The 17,479-nt window shown below is 46.3% G+C and overlaps 3 protein-coding genes across 3 annotated transcripts; 2 read left to right on the top strand and 1 right to left on the bottom strand.

Moving 5' to 3' along the window:
• Positions 1–15: 15 nt before the first annotated feature.
• On the top strand, positions 16–759 carry DFJ58DRAFT_826192 (uncharacterized protein; the record flags this gene model as incomplete). The annotated part of the gene is made up of 5 exons (XM_041392187.1): positions 16–78; positions 134–200; positions 256–317; positions 366–614; positions 675–759. 4 exons carry the CDS (start codon positions 16–18, stop codon positions 567–569), a joined length of 396 nt encoding a protein of 131 aa, XP_041235090.1. The 3' UTR covers positions 570–614; positions 675–759.
• Positions 760–3,264: 2,505 nt separating this feature from the next.
• On the bottom strand, positions 3,265–4,261 carry DFJ58DRAFT_848853 (uncharacterized protein; the record flags this gene model as incomplete). Its single annotated transcript, XM_041393684.1, has 3 exons — positions 3,265–3,317; positions 3,398–3,971; positions 4,100–4,261. 3 exons carry the CDS (start codon positions 4,259–4,261, stop codon positions 3,265–3,267), a joined length of 789 nt encoding a protein of 262 aa, XP_041235091.1.
• Positions 4,262–4,429: 168 nt separating this feature from the next.
• Positions 4,430–4,612, top strand: DFJ58DRAFT_646306 (uncharacterized protein; the record flags this gene model as incomplete). The annotated part of the gene is made up of 1 exon (XM_041381435.1): positions 4,430–4,612. A coding segment is annotated over one exon (183 nt), but the record flags the coding sequence as incomplete, so codon positions are not given.
• Positions 4,613–17,479: the final 12,867 nt, after the last annotated feature.

Genomic DNA, 17,479 nt, shown 5'->3' on the forward strand with positions numbered 1-17,479 from the left:
CAATTCCTAGCACCAATGCAAGCACAGGGCCGCCAACAAACCACCCTGACCAAGGACAGCGGCGCCTTCGAGTTCTCTGTAAGTCTGGCTTTCATCCATCTTTGTCTTAACAGCTCACGAATAACCCTTGCAGGTTCCTGTGGAGGCCAGTTACATGAAGGCTATCAATGACACTGGGGCGAAGGTGGACTTTACATTTGGTTTGTGATCCGCTATCTTTTCCTTTTATTTGACCTCAGTGAATTCCGCCTCCAGACTTTAAGACAACCGAAGCGTCGTTGCCTACGCCGATGTTGTACTACAACAACGTTGAGTCCGTCATCTTCCCTCTATTTTTCCCCCAGGGAACTCACAGTGTAACACAGAAAAAAAAAGTAGCATTACCCCCGCGGTATGATCTAAAGCTGCGCGCCTACGTTACCTCAGATTATACAGAGGGCCAAATCTTGCAAGGTGAAATTACAGTCCCTGTGTTGTGGGAGGTGGATCTTGCCGAACTTTCTGAGACCACCACCTGGAACCTCACGTGGGATGCAAGCGCTGGACATTACAAGATCACTAAGGCGTGAGGAGGGAACTTTGGAATTGGCGCACTGAAACATCTGTTGTCTGAGGTTAGTAGCTTGAATTTGGTAGCAACTTCATTTGGAACCCTGACATGCCGGGTTACTCAGTCGCTGGTCTTGTCAAACGTCACTCGTGACTCGTGTGTTGGCTACGAATTGTACAATGTATCGCGTTGTTGAATCAAGTTTTGCCTCTATTCGTGACATCCCATTGAACAAGATCTAAGACATTTCATTGAGTACTATATAGTCAGCTTCGCTGTGCTTCTAATTGATTCTTTCCCCCACCGTGTCTGCGTGCTGTTCAGTCCCCTCGGCTATCCACGTACTGCCCCTGCCAAAATAGAAATGTACTTCATTGCTCAGTTTCTCCTTGTTATCCTTCGCTACCTTCGGAATACTGGGGATATGAACACATAGCCATCCCCATCTCACCCGGACTACGACACCATGGAATCAAACAATGTTGTTGAATCGACTGTGTCCTTATGTTCGTATGTTACTTTCATGCAAAAAAGTCCACCTGACATGCTCACACCGGGAATGAAGGTCACTTTTATCTTCCCTCCTGCTGCAGTAGGAAGTTCCATCTCAGGCCGCAGCTGTGATCTCTTTGTGAACATCTTGTTGACTTTGTAAGTACACAATGCTGGAAAACACCGTATTTCGCTCATGCACTGTAAGTGCTGTTACTGTCAGGCTCGGTATATTTCTGGACTTATCGTGCGGAATTGTGCTTGTCTGTGTGATTTATGTAACTGACGTCTTTTGAACCCATTTGTAGCACGTACTCGGCATGTACTCGGGCTTGCCAATGTTCAAGAGCTACGTGCTTGGGGTAACTAACCTCCTGCCCCCGCTTTCAGACCCAAAATTCGATTTCGACTGCTGCATGTGCCAAGTTGCCAACATGCTATGTATTATCGTGCTGTGGACCATCAATGCTAATTTTCCCCACTAATATCGATGCTCTGAGTTCTCATTTTCAATTGTTATCGCGATGCAACTTACCGCAATGCTACTGCCCTTCCTTCAACAACATGATTATGCATACTATTCCTACTGTATCATTTCAACTCCTCCTGTAGACTCCTGTCCTGGTGTGAGGTCCATAGTACATTGTCAATAATCATTTCATTTACCATCAACCGAGAACCATGTGTTGGTATAGTTGGTGATGTAATGGAACATTTCGAGTCCCAGCAACTTCAGACGGGATAAAAGGTTGGTATTCTGAGTCTAGTATGACAGTCACCCGAGTTTTTACTGAATCTAAACAATCACAACTTGACAAGCGAGTCTTCGGCAAACATAGGAAAGTGTTTAAGATACGAAGTGACCATGATAAATATCGAGTGAAATTGAAGGGGTATCTTGACCACCATCTGAAAACAAAGCTTCGCCACTTCAGATATGTACAGATACTAAATGAAAGACCCGATCAAAGAGGAGCTAACCGTGCTTCTGTCTTCTATAAGCCATAACCATAAGCCTTTACTCGACAACTGGTGAAGTTTCAAGAAAACTCACTTGTTGGCTTGTGGATTGACAGGCTTGGCCTTGCATTTTGTAGGCATGAAATTAGCTTCATCGTTTTCTTTACCTTCTGTAACCCCCGCCATAGCGCAGATACGTGCATTGGAAGATCCAATGACATTGAGTGCCTGTTCACATTTCGATGGGACATGTTGGTGCGTTGTGACAATCATATCAGCGCTAGGCGCGTATGAGTGTCATAGGCATATTTTGCTTTGCCTAGAGGAAAAGAGTAAGGCGCTAGTCACCAGCGCTATTCAACTCCCAAGCTATCTGCTTTGGAACCACTTTTCTCCCATAGCGCGCTACCCGGTCCGACGCCTAGGTATTCCGTCCTCCCATGTCTTGCCTATGTCCACCTACCTCCACTGGTGCATTATTTTTCCTTAAATGTCGCTACTCATCAGTCACAGGTCTTATTACATGTATCCTTGTGTTCCGCAGCGCTGCATGTTTTATTACCTGTTACTACATTGTGCCCTCGCCAGTGTCGCTACTATACTTGCCTACGCAATCCCGAACCTTTACACAGTATGATAAAATGACCCGTCACACATACAGTACAGTACTTCCCTTCCCCAGACCTTTGCTGGTGTCGGAGTCACTTTAGTCGCTATATCCTAGTCTTGGTGCAATCGATTCCGCTCTTGCCAAATCTCTTTGATCACGTGTCGCTTGACTTGCTTTAAGTGCGCGTCGCTAAAGTTCCCTCTTAAGTTTGACTTTCGCAACGTTGGGATCGCTATCGGTAGTCGAGCTATAATCTAGTCGCTATCAGGCATTTCACTTGCACTGTCTTACTTTATTCCTCGCTTTTGCTCCCTTTGATTTCTTCTCGCTGTCGCTAGTTGGACGTCGCATAGTGCTATCACATAAAACAGCTTGCATAGCGCTTCTCACTTATACGCACGTTTCTCTGTCGGAACTCACTTGTCGCTGATCGCTATAGCGCTACTCACCAGTTTTTGGTCTTAGGTCGCTATAGGTTATTAGTCCTTCGTGCTATCACTCCCCTTGCATATTAGTAGGGAGTTGCTTCAATAGCAGTCCTCTTGGGTCGAATACTACACTCGCGCCTATTTGGATAAGTAGCACTAGTTTCTAACCAGCCTAGTTGCTATTTCTCTTTCACAGTGTGGTATGGCGAGGTCCTTTTGGCTCCTCAGCAGTCAAAGAAGCGAGATGAATCCTGTTTGGAAGTGATGGCGACAGAACCTGGGGAGTGGTTGTTGGTGGCTGGGGGGTAGCTTCTGGAACTGCTGGTAGACGAGGCAGCTCATCATGGAGTACCGCACCAGAAGGCACAATGGAAGGTGGAATAGTGTATTCTGGAAATGCTGGTAGACGAGGCAGCTCATCATGGAGTACCGCACCAGAAGGCGCGATGGAAGGTGGAATAGTGGGTTCTGGAACCGCTGGTAGACGAGGCAGCTCATCATGGAGTACCGCACCATAAGGCACGGTGGAAGGTGGAATAGCGGGCTCTGAGAGTGCTCTGTTGTCGCTGTATGAGAAGTCTAAGCCTTGAAACAAATCAGCAAGCTTGTCATAGTATATGTAGTCTGAATTAGGGTCTTGTATAGGTAATGAATGGCCAAGAGCAGACACAGAATTAGGGTATTCGTATGATATATCATTCGAAGAAGGAAAGTAGGTATCACCACTATGATCAATGACATTCGGGACTGGCAGCGTGGCAAGCATACGTGAAAGTTCATCCATGCCAAGAACCGAGTCAAACTCATCAAAAAGACGCAGCTCAGACTCGGTGTGAAGGTGGTCATTGAACCATTCTCTGGTAGTTGTTGGAGTACCGATACCAGTACCTGGGTCAACATCGGGTATGGCTTGCAGTGTCCCTGGGAAGTCCTGAGTGGGCAGATGCATTACATGAAATGCATTACCAAGAATGCATTAATGGTAACACATTATGCATTACAAATGGAGAGATCTCCGCATTAGTAAATTCACTTAATGCATCATGAACTTGTACTGACCTCAGCCTGGGGTATATGATAAAGGTCAGTTGTGTGTCCTAGCACGTCCTCGTCGTCATGCATATTCCCGTTGTCGTCTTCACAGGTCCACTCTAAGTCATCTCCATCCTTGCTGACAGCTAGGGCCGTCGCTGATGCTTCTTCACTCACAAGTGATTGCATATTGTCATTGTGAGCTAGCGAACAGTGAGCAATCCCCCTGCCGGCGAGGACTTATGAAAATACATACCAACAGCATCTTTTGTGAAGTCTGCATAGGCAACTTGAACGTCCGAGAACCTAGTATAGAAGGCTGAGAAATCGGCACCTGTATCTGTTTCTGCAGAGGTTAAACAGTTGCTTATGTTTATAACTGGCATCGGAGGCTCCAGTAAAAGCCATGTGATTTGCACGACAGTCGAAATGTTCAGACAATGTGGGGCTCTGGAGAAATTAACATTGAGCGCACCTACAGGTAGTGCCGCTGTCTTGATCGATGGCTACACAATCCATGCATTGACCTTTTTACCAAAACATGTGGCACCTATCAAACAGCACGATGTGGTGTTCAAACTTGGGCTAGCCTCGCAGAACCCCATTTCGCTATAGGAGTCAAGCAGCCTAGAAGTCCACATCGCATCCATACATCACTTCCTCGCAAAGTCTCGACTCACTCAACTCTTCCATGTCACACTGGTGTCATGCATGGTATGTGATCCATACCATGACATATACACAACAGCAGTGACAGGGAAGGTAGAAGACACCTGACTGATTCCTATCACCAAGTTACCTTATCATTTTTCATTCATTTCTTAGCTAGTACTTTCACTTTCAAACTTCAGTCTTATTTTTTCTATGTATTTCTATTTTGTTCCATGAGATTCTATCTCTTTCTATTTTTCTAGGCACATTTAGCCACCAGACTTTTCCTCAAGCCACCAAACATGTTAGTAATCATGTCATGTGACTGGGAAATACTCTGATTTGTAAGGATTTAACTTGACTCATCATGTTTGGTCATGATTCGTCATGCTTTGTAAAACTTGCAACTGTATTTGTAATCCACTTTGTCATAAGGCTGATTCAGCACACCTAAGGACTTGGTTTGTGAGCACATTTTTACCAATCCATGTGATGACTCATGCTTTTCATTTTTTATTCTTTGTAATACTACACTTCATTTTGTATGTACATTAGTAAACAAGCTGACTCAACACAAGTTTGTAAGCACATTCTTACCAATCTATGTGATGAATCATGCTTAGTAAGATGGCCTCCTAAAAGGTATAAAAGGAGCCCATTTTCACCCATGCAATTTAAGCTTCCCACTTTAACTCTTTTCTCAAACTGTGTGAGAACCAGTAAGATCTAAGTGCAGGCCATTCAGCAGCCTTGAAGTTAAGAATAAGAAACATATATTCAAGTTATATACTACCTTACAGGGGTTGACTATATAACAAAGTACAGCTACCTAGCTAAAGTTCATCAGCACTACTTTCCTCTCTCTTTTTCAGGAAGGGAGACACGAATCACGAGACATACTTCATGAATCCACGGGCACACACTTGCCAAAACACGTACAAACTTCACACTCAGTATTTCGAGACCACGAGGTTTAAACTAACCAAGGAACAAGAAGGAGAATATTGAAAGACATTCCTCCCAGGAACTCAGCACATTATCTACCACGAAAACTAGAAAAGTCGTAGACCGTGTACTTAAGGACTGGCAAGAAGTCTTATCCTGTATAGTTGTGTTGTCACTATATACGCGTCGTATATAAGACCCTTAAGTAACAAGACACCGGTGAGGGCGAGGAATGATAGCTGTGTGCTAGGGGGAAGAGTGGGAAGTGGGCTCTCAAGTGCTCCTCTGGATACGAGTGGAAAGTCGTCCCAAGGGGATTGCTTCTGAGAAAGATTCCTCTAGTGAATGGTGAGGGGGATCTATAACCAGCGATTCGGTCTCGAAGTCTGAATGGGACACTGAGGCAAATAATGCACCCAAAAGCGATGTGCGCTAGCTAAAGGCGCCTAAACGCGCTAATAAGGTGGAAAGTGCGGAAAAGCGCGCTTCAAATGTCCAAAGCGCACTTTGTGCGATCACAATGGAGTGCTTTGAGTAGAGATGACAATCAAATGGGGAATCAGGACTTTGATAGATGTAGAAATAGACACTTAAAGGTGTCAAAGCGCCAAAAGGAAGGAAAACCGGTGTATTCAGATAGAAACTCGAGCTATACTCTTCGATGGTAGTGGAGTGGAAGTAAGTGACCGGAAAACAAACATGGTGACGTGTAGGTATGCTAAGTGAGTTCCCATGGCTCGGAGCCGAATAGGAAGTACTAAGGTAAATGGTGAGGTAAGTCAGGGTCCATAACAAGATATGATGATAAGTACTAGTGCCTGCGTGACGGAGTATGAGTTCTGAAGAAGGGAAAACGCACCAATGGACCTCGGAGGACTGGGACGGGACATGCGGAGGACAGGCGACGGATCCTAGGGAAATGCGACGAAGTGCACCGTAACGCGCTCGAACGCACTTGAACGTGTTGGTACGCGCCAAAGTGCGCGTTACGTGGAAGTCGTATTAGAAGCGCGTTGTAAGGATATCGAGTGCGTCGTGAAAAGCCGTGAATTTGGCCCATATGAGCCTGGAGAAATGTGAATCTCTACACCGGACCATGTAAAGTATTAAAATTTTCGTCAATTTTTTTAAAAAAACTTAGGCTTAAACAGCTGCTGTTCGTGTTTGTCGTAGGTGAGGGCTCACCCAAGGTTAGCGACCATGTTGCACGACCACTTGTGTGATGATAGTGATGATAGTGTTAGAAAATTATGGGCAATGCACATATGCAAAACCTGGCGCGATCACAATCTTATGAGTGAGCTTGAAGCGATTTTCCAGTATGGTGCACTAAAAAACTGGAGAACTTGGGGCCATAAGTAGCCTCGTCATGATATTGCTGGAACAGAGCCATAGACAGGATGTGTATGCGGGCAATAAGATCCTTAAGCGTGGGCTCCGTCATTCTACAGACAGACCATCCATTGTGTTGTCTCCATTAGTGAGCTCGCGAGGGTACCAGGAGCATAGGAGATAGATAATCAGATTCAAGCGCCGGGAGTGACTCATGCACTGATACTGATGTCGAGGAAGGCAGTCATGACTCGTAGGGAGCATTCTTGCTGCAACAGAGGCAAACTACCTTGTGCATTGGGTGTCTATAGAAATTAGTTAGGTTGGCATGGTGAAGCAACATATACACACACCTCTGCAGCTTAGAGAAAGACACTGAGAAAGACAACACTACTTCGAGTTTTTGAAGATCATGAGGGGACCATAAGGACAGTCGCAGTTTTGCTCAATAAGCGACAAATGGTTACGGGCTCAAGCGACAGGACACTTCATTTTTGGGACTTGAAGACAGGCGTTGTGTTGAAGAAGATGGAGTAGTACTGGCAAGAGTGGATGAGATGGGGCGGGTGAGGGGATTTGCAGGCAGTAGTGTTGGTGTTGGAATGTGGACAGGTGTAAACATGTAAGCTCCAAATACCTTATCAAAACACGCACCTCGGCAGCTTAGAGCAAGACACCCATAATCCCTTCAAGGTCCACCTTGACCACACCTAATGCCATCGACCTCCAGTAAAATGTCAGAGCTCGTTCCAATCACTACACCCCTGCAAGAATTCAAACTTGAAGGTCAGTAAGGGCAGTCGCAGTTTTCCCTGATAAATGGCGGATGGTTACAGCCTCACTTGACAAGTATCAGAGAGAGAAGAGCCAAGGTGAGACAAGACGACGATCGACAACCACTACGACTATCAGAGTGTTAGTACAACACTTTGAGCTATACCTATCAAAACAGACGAGCGCAAGACTAAAGAAGAGAAAAGGGGGAAACGCGCACTGTCATATCCCGTATTCTGGACCTACGTCCGATGATGTTCCCACGCCTTCTGGACACCTTCCGGATGCACATCTGGACCTCCATACCCTTATCCATGACTCCATACCCTTATCCATGCCTGCAGTCCTCCAGTCCACTATCGGTTCGGATCCGTACACCTTCATACATCCATATATCCATACCTTCGGACCTCCGCAGCTAAGCCTGCTTCATCCACCCTTGATCCCATCGGATCCGAGCTCATCCTACCTGAGACTTTACCTTCCCTAGACTACCGGATGATATCCATGATCTATATCCTAGTCTCGTCTTCACCTAGATCTCCGGATCTGCTCATCCGATATCCAGACGCCTCATCCGATATCTCTAGACCTCTGGATCCAACCTATACTCATATCCGAAGCTCAAACCTTAAATCAGCATCTATCTCCTTATGGTAATCCTCTTGACTCCGGACTTCGGTTATCTGTGTTTCCGTCTTGCTTATTGATCCTTGTACTTTGTTCATCTCCAAGTTCATTTGTTTATGTTCCGTTCATACTTACCAATATGTTTCCACATGCTCGTACATAGCATTTGTCTTCAGCTTACTGATCCTCTCGGATCCCGTCCAGTATATAAACCTCTGTACAACTCCTGTAAAGTTTCCTTAGTTCGAATATCATCTTAGATTCTGCTCAACATAGACTTGCTCTCTCGCATCCTAGACTTCACTCATTCTGATCTCGGACTTCGGTCCATCTTAGTATTGCCTTTCCTTAGGCCTAGGGAAGGATTCCCTAGGCCAACCTTCCGGTCCTCTGGATTTATCCTTCCGTCTATATCCATGCTTAGGGATTGACTCCCTAAGCCAAAGCTTTGCCTTTCCGGCACTTCCTGTCTTTCCGAGACTTCTGTCTAAACCCTGTCTATCCGACTCTACCATAGTGTAGTCTACCTCCGTCTGTTTCTACTCCGGACCTTGTCCGTTGTAGCCCTTCTTCTCTTGTCCTAGAATCCTGTCCGCTCCTCCGGTCCTCCGGACGTCATAACCTTCGGACGTCGCAACCTTCGGATGTCGCAACCTTCGGACGACGCAACCTTCGGACGTCTTAACCTTCGGACCTCCGGACGTCCTGTCCTTCGGACCACTCCTCCTACCCTATCCTGCTTTGGACTCTGTCCCTTGCAGCCTATCTTCTATGTGTTTCCATCTAGGGAGCTTACCTTCGGATCTAATGCAGTGGGTGAAACTCTTCCAGAGTTTCCTATACTCATCCGAAAGTTTCCCACACTCATCCGGAAGTCCTCCAGCACTCAACCAGAGTAGCCAGCCTCCGGAAGTCCTTTGGACTTCGTCAGATTCCATCTGGACTTCATTCTGAAATTAAGGGCACGTACTCGGGTAAGGGGCACAGCGCACGAGCTGAGGCCAAGCCCTTCGGATCCGTCTACCCTTGAGCTATGGTCTTAACACGTGCGCATGATAACTAGTAGGGAATACCAAAAAGGAAACTCAAAACTTTGTTCATCAAGGCACTTCATCTGTGGGACTTGAAGACAGGTGGTGTTGAAGAAGATGGAGGGGCATAGCAGGCAGGTGTGGGCAGTGGTATCACAAAATAGGCAATTGATAGCCAGCGGCAAAGATTTGATTGACAACGAATTAGATGTACATGATATGATACAATTGAACAGTACTTACCGCGTCACAGGCATGTCACGAGTGCAGCAGGACTGCACCAGAATTCAGTTTTATGTAAGTCTGGTCAAGCTAGAGATCGAAATTGTCATACCATCCCTTATTGCTCGATAATCGGTTCGAACCAAGTTCAAGAATTCTGCAAGTCCTCGAACTGTGGACCGGACCGACGGTTCCCTATTTCCCGAACTTTGAACCGGACTTCGGTCAGGTTTAAACCGTGGTTCAGGACTGGACCTGGCCATCACTAGATTCAACTCACTCAAGTAGAAAAAAACTCAATCTGGGAGGAAGGGCAACAATAACACAGGCTGCTGGGCATTGGAAAATGGCCAACTGCATTCCAGACTGCCGTGTTTAAACCAGGCTTTTCTGTAATAAATGAGCGAAAAACCATACATGTTAGGCACAAGATTCAAGAGCCTAGTAAAAACTGGGCACTGTTAAGACCGTACTCAAGTAGTATCGGATCCGAAGGGCTTCGGCCTCAGCTCGTGCGCTGTGCCCCTTTCCCGAGTCTTGCCCCTTATTTCAGAGAGCTAAAGTATTGCGTCTAGTGAGACGGTTAAGTATTGTAACGGATAAGTATTGCAACGGATCCGTTAAGACTTCCGGATATCGAACGTATAGAGTAACGGCTAATCCGGATCGGATCCGGACTAGAAACTAACAGGTGAGGACTGTCCGAAGACAGAGGCGGATATGTAGACTATAGGAATCTATCCTAAGTCTCGGAGTAGACAAGAGTAGCGTACTCAAGTCCGGATGGATAACGGAGGGACTCAGAGTCCAGACAGAATGAGTGCAATCTAAGATGATATTCGAACTGATCTACTACAGCGCATATACAAAGGTTATATACTACGGATAGCTAACGGAATGATCCATAAGCAAAGGTGCGAGGCTATGTACGAAAGTATAAGCAAAGTCTAAGTGGAGCGTATTGGTAAGTTGGATGGATCACGAATCATGAACCGGGAATGAAGTACAAGTAAAAGCGGATTCGTAAGTGTAGCGGATCAGTAAGCATAGCGGATCAGTAAGCAAAGCGGAAGTAAAGGATAACCGGTATACCGGTGTACAGGAATACCGAAAGGAGATGAACGATAGTTAGAGTTATATGAACAGGAAATGAAATAAGAATCAAAGCGGATCTGTGGACCGGACGACGGATATGTTCATCGGATCTGGATCGGATCTGAGATCCAGATCATCGGATCTGTAACCGGATATATGGTATATGACAGGCACTTACTACATGTTTCACAGCATTAAAATGATATCTGAGGCAGTTATTGAAATGAGGGTCCGAGAAATTGTGATGGTGTGTGGGTGCCTGCGCACATGAAACCCAGGAGAAAAATAGTCAAGGGGGCAGCATTTTGCAGGAATCAAAGGCACAGAGAAAACCAATAGATGCACGAGGTGTGGAAACATCATTCCAGAGTATTCTTTTGATGGGATGATCAGATCCAGATCACAGAGAAGCAGGGAGAGGGGTGGGATAAATTCGAAGCTGAAGCAAGACGGTTAATGCAGCTTGGAAAGGGTAGGAACACACCAAAGTATCAGCCAACCCATTATCCATCATGGACAGCCCCAGAATGAGCAGAAATGCACCAAATTGAGCTGTCTGGCAAATTTTCCATCGTGGGAGCAGTAATGGATAATCTGTCAAAGTATCAGCAGTCCGTGACAAGGAAGCATAACCAGTTGTCTCTAATTAGAGTTAGTTATCCATAATAATGACAGTATAGCCTGCACATTATGCATCAAGGTGTGTCTCTTATCACACACCTTGAAGCTTCAATATGACAGTATAGCCTGTCATCTGCGCCTGGGGTCGTTCATCCGTCTGTGGACCGTGCACGTGCACCACTAAGCTTAAGTAAGCTATACTACTGTAGTATTTCATTCAATTCAACACACCCTTGTGACTGTGACATATTTGGTGCTTTCGACATTTCGACAGATCCACCTGTGACCTGTGACACATCCTAAATTTTCGTCAGTCTTAATATCATTGGCCAGAACCATGCAGCCGGAGGTCCATCATGCTTATGAAATTTGTTAAGCCTAAATGCAATCTATTGTGAGGTGAAGGAATTGAGAATTCGCAGCCTTTGCACGAATAGCGTACCTAGCGTGCGAAAATTGCTTCCGCTGGATGGATTCGACCAAATGCGCTTGTGACCTGGTGACAGGTGCCAAATTTCGTTTTCGACAAGGGGGTATGTGACACGTGACTGTCGAATTGAACGAAATACTACAGTAGACCGTCAACTTGAATTTTCTCATGCTCAGCTCAGATTGTCCGGTCCGACCCTGCTAGATTTGGGCACTTTTGCTGATTGGCACTGGTCAGACGCGTTTATTGGATTTGGTCTGTTTTGTAAGTAATTCTTTTCTTGGATCCACTGCAAATCATCAACGTTCAACCCCCTAGTCACTTGCTAAGCCTTCACTAGCTGTAGAATTCTTATATCAATGCTCGAGTGCCGCTAGTATGGTGTGTACACAACATTCTTCGACTTGTCAGTAGGCAAACGTACTGAAATCAAGTCAATATCAAGAGCTCATCTTGCGGTCACCCGGAATAACGGAACATTCAATGAGTCTGACCTTGGTTTGGCCCGCAGCAAGCTTCGTGTGATCAGATACATGACGTATGAGTGATCTATTTTGAGAACCGTAACTGTTCGACGTCATCGCCTCATCATATCATATGTTCCGGAGGACTATATAAGATCAGATAAGATGATCGCAAACACTGTCTCCTTCTCTCCATCCATCATTTACCATGCTCTCAAAGGTCAGTACTCATCGTCCAAGCTCATGGAACGCTTCGCTTTAGCTCCACATAGCACATCAACCCAGACAGACTCATCCGCGAGTCCAAGGTTAGGAGTTCGCCATCGAATTCTATCATACTCGGACTGATAGGATATCCGTAGGATAAGAAATCTAATCATCGTCATCTGACTGGTAAGGACTCCGATTCAACATCTCACCCATATGGAGCGCGGTATGGAATCGCATCTATACCCAAGTTCCATATCCCTTCCAAGGGGGCCAGCGCGGAGACCACTTACCAGCTGATCCACGATGAATTGTCCCTTGATGGATCTACTTGTCTCAAGTCAGTCTTGTCAACTTCGTATTATTTGTTGTCTTCTCACCTTCCCGAAGTCTTGCGTCCTTTGTACACACATGGATGCCAGAAGCTGCGAACAAGTTGATGATGGAAAACATGGCTAAAAATTTAATAGATCAGGATGAATACCCTATGACGCGTATGTCACACATAGTAACCCATCTAATGATCACCACTTATCATCGCTCGCAGAGGAAATTCATACCCGTTGTGTCTCGATCCTTGCTGATCTTTGGCATGCACCTTCGGCACATGAGGCAATTGGGACTGCCACTACCGGTTCATCGGAAGCTATACAGCTGGGTGGTCTCGCCATGAAGCGACGCTGGCAAGAGCGTCGCAAGGCTGAGGGCAAGTCCATCCACGAGCCTGGCCCCAACATCGTCATGGGTGCGAATGCCCAGGTCGCTCTTGAAAAGTTTGCACGTTACTTCGAGGTCGAATGCCGCCTCGTACCAGTCAGTGTCGAGAGCAAGTACAGGCTCGACCCCAAGAAAGCCATGGAATATGTCGATGAAAATACCATTGGCGTTTATGTCATCCTCGGCAGTACTTACACCGGTCACTACGAACCAGTAAAGAGATGTCTGACCTTCTCGACGAGTACGAGCAGAAGACGGGAATCAACGTCCCCATCCACGGTGAGGTATCTTTGTATTCTGTTCCCTTGATATCCCCTGACTCCCTTTTCAGTCGACGGAGCTTCGGGGGCCTTCGTCGCGCCCTTTGCGCATCCAAAGCTGCTTTGGGACTTCAAGCTTCCGCGGGTTGTCTCTATCAACACCTCAGGTCATAAGTTTGGTCTAGCTTACGTGGGTGTCGGTTGGGTGGTATGGCGCTCCAAGGAGTATCTCCCGAAGGATCTCATCTTTGAGCTGCATTACCTTGGTTCAGTTGAATACTCATTCTCGCTCAACTTCTCCCGTCCTGCCGCACCCATCATCGCTCAATACTTCAATTTTATCCACCTCGGATTTGAGGGATACCGCGCGGTAGCTAAAGATGATCTCAAGAATGCAAGGCTCTTGAGTCGTGCTCTTGAGAAGTCTGGGTGGTACACAGTGCTCAGCGAGATACACCGACCAAAAGCCGAAAATATCCTTCAGAAGAATGCTCACAACGACTTCGACGAAGAAAATATCGAGGTCAGCATTCTACCGCTGGATAGCAACGCTTTCTGACGTCCCGCAGAACTATGAAGAAGGTCTTCCGGTTGTTGCATTCCGGTTCTCCGACAGTTTCCAAGGGTCGTACCCTGAAATTCAACAGAAATGGATTCAGACTCTTCTGCGAGCTAAAGGGTGGATTGTCCCGAACTATGAACTTGCCCCTGACTTGGAACAGGTTCAAATCCTTCGGGTCGTCGTCAGAGAGAACATGACTGAAGCGGTCAGCATTCTTCTCTTAATTTTCTTGTCGAGCTTTATTGAGGTTATCGTCTAGTTGGTGGACCGCCTGTTAGAAGATATCGTAAGCAACTTGGAATATTTTGACTAGTGCAAAAGCTGATGATTGTCCAGGTCGAGGTTACTCAAGACCTCATTAAGCAAGAGTCCCCGACACATGCCCTCAACTTACTTGGAAACCACAGCCGTAAGAACCGTGACAATACTGGTAAGATGGACGAAGGCTCTGCGTCCGGGTGCTCCGGTACATACGCGAAGCCGTGTTAGAGCTGGCAGAGGTGAAAGAGCGGTAGAAAGATTCATTTTGGCGATATTTGTGCAACATAGTACTGGATATCCTGTAGAAAGTATCAGAAAAGGTTAAGGAATTGTAAAGATTAGGCCTGCTGAGGGCCAGGAATATGAATCACGAGGTTTTAGAGCACCACTGACTCAGGTTTGGGATGTGTTTTAAGACCACAAGTCTTGGTGCTGCATGTTGCGTGCCGGGTTAGGTATGAGTTCCCGTTCCAACTTGAAAGTCATATTCCCTACCGATTCCGTATTTGTTGCTTCTCGGTTTCTGTCTATGGTCTGCTGCGAGGGCCGCAAGAGCGAGGCCGAGAAGTTCGTCGACATCGTCTTCTGCTGCAGCCAGTTGTGCAATGGCAAAGACTTCAAGCTTCAAGCTGTCTCGCCGTTGACTGATGGTGCTTCAGTGGCTGGTGTCCGTGACGTGGTAGACGCGCCGTGACACGGGCGTATGATGCATTGATAATTGTACTGGCATCCCCGCGGATGACGAGCGTCGAACAACATGTTAATACATACCCAGCAGTCCAATATAAGCATCATTTTCTCATTTTCTCATTTGCTTATTCCCCACTGCAAAATTAATATACACTCGTTCACGTTCGTTCGCAAAAATAATAAAATGGAATTGAGTGAGGCTAATGAGAGGTCAGCACCGTGACGCCGTCGGTCCGTGAGCCTTCTACGCATCAGCGGCATCAGTGAACTGAGGAATTTCTGAGAAAGATATATATCTACAACATCTACAACTACAACACATATAAGCACGAGATACCGGGTTGCTGTGCTTATCGCGTCACGTGCATAGCCACCGGCGATGGCGTCCAACACGTCATGCTGTGTTGTTGCATTCTGTCTTTTTCTTCACGGCTCTTTCCGTCTGCTGCGTCATACTGTGTTGTTGCGCGTTCATGCACATACTATGGCGACCTCTACGGCGTTGTTGGAGCACAAACTTCAATGACACAATTGATTTCCTCTTCCCATCAATTCTCGAAGACCCTGAAAGCTGTCTTGATCGTGCATCCCTTTCCCCTCTCAACGTCTATGTCGATGGATTTTCAACGACATAATTCTAGAGAAATTGCTGGGTGATTTTCGTAAGTATCACAACTGATATCAATCACACATTTCACTGACGAAACTATGTAGGATCTTATTTTAGTTCAGACAGCCTAAAAGAAGCTGAGCAGACTCAATTGAGCACACCAAAACACACTCGACTACCTTGAATGTCAACCGATCCTGGAGTATGTAACCTCTCAAGTAGAAATGGGATTGGTGAGAAACGCGCGCGTGCGCGTCGTCGCGCTGCATTGTCGCTTCCTTAAAATCAATACATTCGAAAGCCACTGCATCCCTCACATTCCATTCAAACCGTTCGTTATGGACAGTGCGAAAAGACACTGTCTATTTGCAGACGATGCTAATATAGTATTTGCTGAGTGGTTACTGCCAACACTGTATTGTCGTAGAGCCGACCGAAGGGGAATCCTTGTATCCTCTAATGCTCGCTTTTCTCCTTGGTTGCGACAGCCTAAACCTCCTGCACTGAAGACCAATACCTCTCTGGCTCGACCAGGAGGTGCACTACATGTGCGCTCTCTTCAAATAGCTCGCAACGCACGTCCATTCCGCGCTCCTTCGCAGTCCCAGCATGTCGTGTGACCTCTTGACACGAAACCAAATTATCCTTGCGCGAAAAAAGGTAGAGGCGGGGTGTGTGGAGGCCCATCATGGCAAGATGCGGGGATTCCACATTTCGATTCGGAGGTTTTCTAGAATAATCATTTGCTTACCGAACAGCAAAGAGAGTTCGAAGCGGATAGAATGTATCGTGTGTACGATTGGGAGTACGATGCGTCTGGCAATTGGGTTCGGGATGACAGTTCTAACAGCGAGTTTGATTGATTTTAGGTCACCCGCTGCTGGGCACCAGTCAAGGATCAATGCGCTCGCAGATGACCCTAGAACTGGTGTAGAACCATATTTCCGCTGCAGCATATGTCCAAGAAGTGACATTTCCAGGGAACCTCCTGGTGTTGCCGTACAAGGTTCAGCTTTTTCCAAGTTCAACCGGGGAGAGCCCACCATTGGAAAACACATGAGTAAGTATTCGTGCGAGCCGTTGGGCAGAAGAAGATGGCAAGCAATGTAGTGCTTCTAAGGCGTCGATGACAAGCTTGAGCCTCCGTGACTTTCACATGTGAGGCCACAAGACAACAGTAAGCAATTACTGTGAGGTGCTCACCCTAGCACTGCTTGTAGTCCGGAACAAGTCGCAATTGCACTGAACGATGATCTGAGACGCTTTGGGTATAATTTGGCATATGCACTGGTATAATTCCGCAAATGCCTGGGATTTGCTCCCACTGTGGACAATACTCATTAAACATGGACTACAAGAACACAGACTTAGAAATTTACGCCATCCGAATATCAAAAACGACGCTACAGAATTCCTGTCAGCTAACTTGCTAAACAACGGACACCGACTCACTTTGGAGATTTAGTATCCTGACATTATTCGTGGATATCCCGAAGATATATCCCAGTGCCAATCGTACGGAACCCTTCCAGAGGACGAACTGTCGACAGACTTCGTACTGGTAACAAAACGGAAAAAAACCGGGCGTTTAGGTGAGTCTGTTATACACCAACAACTGATATTACTTACCAACTGTGAATCGAGGGGCAATCATCCTGGGACCGGGAGACGGCGTTCGAAACCCAACAGAACTTGGCTTGCCAAGAAAATGACCATACCCGGGAACACAGCGATTTCGAAACATGTAATGTGTCGGGGCCGAGGCGCGACTCAGAACAACCTCAATACTGAAAGAAGAAAAAATTGGTTGAGTATGGATACAACTTGTAGGATATATAGCACGATTATGACTCTACACCAGCGTGTTATGATCTGGTCTCGTTTTTTCTCTTCTTCTCTGCGGTC

Source organism: Suillus subalutaceus (assembly GCF_016647625.1).
Source record: "Suillus subalutaceus strain FC151 chromosome Unknown DFJ58scaffold_366, whole genome shotgun sequence".
NCBI lineage: Eukaryota > Fungi > Basidiomycota > Agaricomycetes > Boletales > Suillaceae > Suillus > Suillus subalutaceus.